Source organism: Vollenhovia emeryi, unplaced genomic scaffold (assembly GCF_000949405.1).
Source record: "Vollenhovia emeryi isolate VEMERY1.0 unplaced genomic scaffold, V.emery_V1.0 DF939414.1, whole genome shotgun sequence".
NCBI classification, from domain to species: Eukaryota; Metazoa; Arthropoda; class Insecta; order Hymenoptera; family Formicidae; genus Vollenhovia; species Vollenhovia emeryi.
Window position 1 is genome coordinate 49,157 of NW_011966952.1, and position 4,148 is coordinate 53,304.

The 4,148-nt window shown below is 39.2% G+C and overlaps 1 protein-coding gene across 1 annotated transcript; it reads right to left on the reverse strand.

Annotated features, from left to right (window-relative positions):
- Positions 1-1,915: 1,915 nt before the first annotated feature.
- On the reverse strand, positions 1,916-2,926 carry LOC105557818. The gene has a single exon (XM_012005180.1). The coding sequence runs from the start codon at positions 2,924-2,926 to the stop codon at positions 1,916-1,918; it is 1,011 nt and encodes a 336-aa protein (XP_011860570.1).
- Between the last annotated feature and the right edge of the window lie 1,222 nt (positions 2,927-4,148).

Consider the following 4,148-nt stretch of genomic DNA (forward strand, 5'->3'; position numbering starts at 1 on the left):
ATAAAATACTTAAGAACGGACTTAATGTTAGCCGATGGTTTAACGAAATCCTTATCTAAAGCGAAACACGAAAATTGCATTTCCATGTTACACTTGAGTTGTACGAGGAATAATACACAGCGATAAGGGGAGTGTTAGAATTGTATCCCCGTGTATTATTCGCATAGCTTGTATCACGCGGGTCGAGGCCACCTATGTGTTGCCCGCTGTTTTCTTTTGTTCTTTTATGGCCTTTTTTGTGTGGCGTCTAGTCAGTCGTCCCAAGTCTCTCTAGTCGACAGCACGCGGACACGGCGATCTCATTTGTAAAGACGCCCAGTTCTTTTATAGTTCTTGCTCTAATAAACTACAAGTATAAAGGTAAACCCTGTGAGCTTTACTCTGCCAAATCCCAACATGAACAAAGAAATAAAGAAGCATAATTATTTACCTGCACCAATAATAAATGTGTAGGGAAAGCATGGCCACAATTTTTCTGGCGTTTTCAGCTCTTCAAGAAACTGATCTCGCAAATGGTATTGAGTTTCAAGTGGATATTTGCACATATTTCTTTTACCACGCGTTGTGAACCACTTTTTTAAAACTAAGTCGATACATAATTGTCCGGTTTCGTCTGTTCCCTCAAATTTAACTATCGCGTACGGTTCTTTGGAATTTTGTGGATCCAATGATGCATTTGCCATTTTCCACGTTAGATATCCCGATATTCGTGACAGATTTTAGGTCGAGATACAATCTGACAATATAACATCAATCATAATTAATCAATAAGTGCTTGGCAACAACCGCGGCTGTTTCACGCCGCTACAACTCGAAGGCACGTATTGGGTGTCTTCAGGCGTCTTGACGCGGGCGCAACACTGCTTTACATTAAATTTTACACATTTTTCATTATTATTGCACTTTACTGACCAATTTTATTCATGAAGAAGAGTAACTGCATATTTTTTTCCATCGACGTGTAATAACGCGCATTTGTATTTGATGTTCTTTGCATCCTCATATCTTATTGTAGTTGAAAATTCGTTGACTAAAATTATTCCCGAATTTATTGAAGAGTCTGGAAAATCAAAAACTTCTCCCCTATCACACTCTGCCTGTCCCATAATATAAACATCATCAAGATTATTGGTATATTTTAGTGTTCCTACTTTGATTAGTATATGTGAGATAATAAAAACTTTGCCACTGTGTAACTGCACTACATTATCTGGATGCTTAGTTTTTAGAGTAAGGTTACGTATGGTTATTTGACTTGCTATTATATATTTTTTGTTACGGTACAAAATCTCTCTAGATTTTTTGGAAATGATCCAATCATTCAATACGTATATTTTTTTAATTATCATGCGTTCACCAGACTCAAGCTCATCCAATCGGTTCACAATTTGTGTAAGTGGTTTATTGGTTGATTTAATGAATTTTTTAAATAAACCTATATAACTTTCGCCCCAAAAACCCGAGAGATCATTTAATGGTATTTTAAAATGTTTAGCATTATCAGCAACATAAATAATGTTATGCCAACTCAAAACTTGGCTACCTATTCCGTATACAGAAGGTAACAAAGCGAAAAATTTTCTCAGTAAGTCATTGGCATAGTCAGTCGAGCCCGCAATGAGTTCTTTATTATTCAAAATGCGACTTGCAAACACGAGCAGTAAAAAATGACGATAATGAAGACTTGGTAGGATGTTTTTCAATACAACAGCTCCACAATAATTGAGCATGAACTTGAACTGTGATGCCTTCCATCGACAGATAGAATACATATCAAATTTTTTCCTCTGAAATTCACATGGAATATCACTGGTCAATTGTGTCATTATAATTTGAAGACGTTTAAGATCAGCCAATTTTATGCGTGTTGCTTCCTTTCTCGATGTCCACTTATCCAACAACCATTTCATGTTGTTCAAATAAATAAATGCATAACTTCCAGAACCACCTGCTTGATTGGATCAACGTTCTTCATCAGAATTATCGGTGAATTACAATTTTCGTAATGATGCTCTCGTTGAAGTTTTTCTTCAAATGATTGTCGCGTGCGAAGTTCAGCATCACTTTGAGGATATATTCGTTTCTTGGACCTTCCAATTCCTACCGATATACCTTTTGTTGTACATCTTTCGCAAGCATAAAATGTACCAGGTGTTTTACAACACTTTAGGAATGCTCTGGCAGGAGAATCAGCCACTATGGCCATGATTTTAATCGAGTATTTTTTTCCGTTTAATTGAATTCCATTTTCAATCAAGTCATTTGCTTCTTCTATAAAGTCAGAAAAATAATTTTCAGCAGAAAGAGGTTTGCAATCTCCACAATAAATTGCAGCTACAAAAGGTTTGACAATATAATTTTGATGATAAGCTTTCACAGCAATGGGCCAAACTTGTTTCGAAGAATTGTGGTAAATTTGCATTCCATCAACGTGTATTAAGAGAGAAATATTTTCTTCGGTGTATCCATCCGGGGAGATAATATTTTTAAGGCCTTTTTTGATGCCTAAATATACATATTCTCCAACAATACTGTTGATACCTGGCATTTTCTTAAGTTTCCTGCAATGCATTGTCCCCAACAAGGTCTCAGCAGTCTTCGGCAAAGACAGGCCTTCACCTCTTAATACGTTCAACAAATCGGTCACTGCACTAAGTGTTATATTAGTTCGATTACGCAGTGCCCAGTCGCGGATCTTCCATTCCATTCCAACAGATGGTTGATTGACAATTGGCGAATCAGTAGGGACAATGATATCATCATGATCGCTGGATAAGTCACAATCACTAATTATTGAATTGGGATTTAAATATATTTCCGATGGAGTTTCTAAATCTTCAGAACTAAAAGATTGCCCACTGATATTCAACTCATGTTGCCCAGACTTAATAAAAATATCATTTTCAACATTTAGTGTTCTATTCATCTCACTATGATACAGTTCATTCTTGCACTTATCAATTGGTATCGACTTTAATTTTTTTTTCATATATCGCCCTTTTTTCACCCGACCATATGACTTCGACGACATAACGGAAAGCTAAATACTTTTCACCGTGTATAACAGTTGTTCAAGAGTACCGCAGAAGCCCGTGGAAACAAAAGAAAGACGATCACAAAGTCAGAATCACCAAGGTAATCGGTAATTGTCACTGCGCGGATATCAGGTGCGTGCAAAAGGAGCTCTCTCAGGACTCCAATCGCACTCGGCGCTTTATAACTGAGATGTTACTGAGTTATAACTGAGAGCGCATACTCGTAACTAAGCTAATGCTTGAGCGATACGTATTTCAATCTAACGAGTAATTGTTTATAATGCGAGTATTTCAGAAGTAAAAACTAGAGTTATTGCTAACGGTTAACCTTTCCTATTAACGAACCAAATATAGAGAAAGTTCTAGAGCTTTTATATATATATATATATATAATGTGCTGTCTACAAAAAAAAATAATGTACTGTCTACCAAACTTCGGCCCAGTATCGGGCAATACTTGGTTGCCAAATCTCGGTTACCCAAGTTTGTTGCCGATCCTAGTGCGCTCACTACGATCCTCGGCCACAATTGGGCCAAGCTTGGACATCAAGCTTCGGCAAGCCGACGCTCGTGCCGATCTTGGCCCGTTTCCCGAGTATCGGCATTTCCTACCTGAGCCACACGCCTGACGGCCTGAGTATGGTGGTCGGTCTTACGTATGGCATCTCTGCCTGTGAGTCGACATTGGACAAGAGTCGACTAACCTCGCTTGGGCCGATGTCGCGCCGCGATCGGATAGTGTAGCCGTGATAGTCGACTCTTGTCCGATACCTCGACTCACAGGTTGATGTGAGCGACATCATGGTAAAAAGAGTATTCTGCACAGTACACGGACACGGTTTGCGCTGTGTGTTAAGTACCGAGTGTAACCTAATAGTGCTAGAGACCCAAAATTTGCATTTCTGGGCTAATCTCGTTTGGGCCGACATCGCGCCGCGATCGAATAATGACAGTCGGTTGCCGTAATATCGCCAACGTTGGCCCGTGAGTCGACATCGGACAAGAGTCGGCTAACTTCGCTTGGGCCGACATTGCGCCGCGATCGAATAATGACAGTCGGTTGCCGTGATATCGCTAACGTTGGCCCGTGACTCGTGAGTCGACATCGGACAA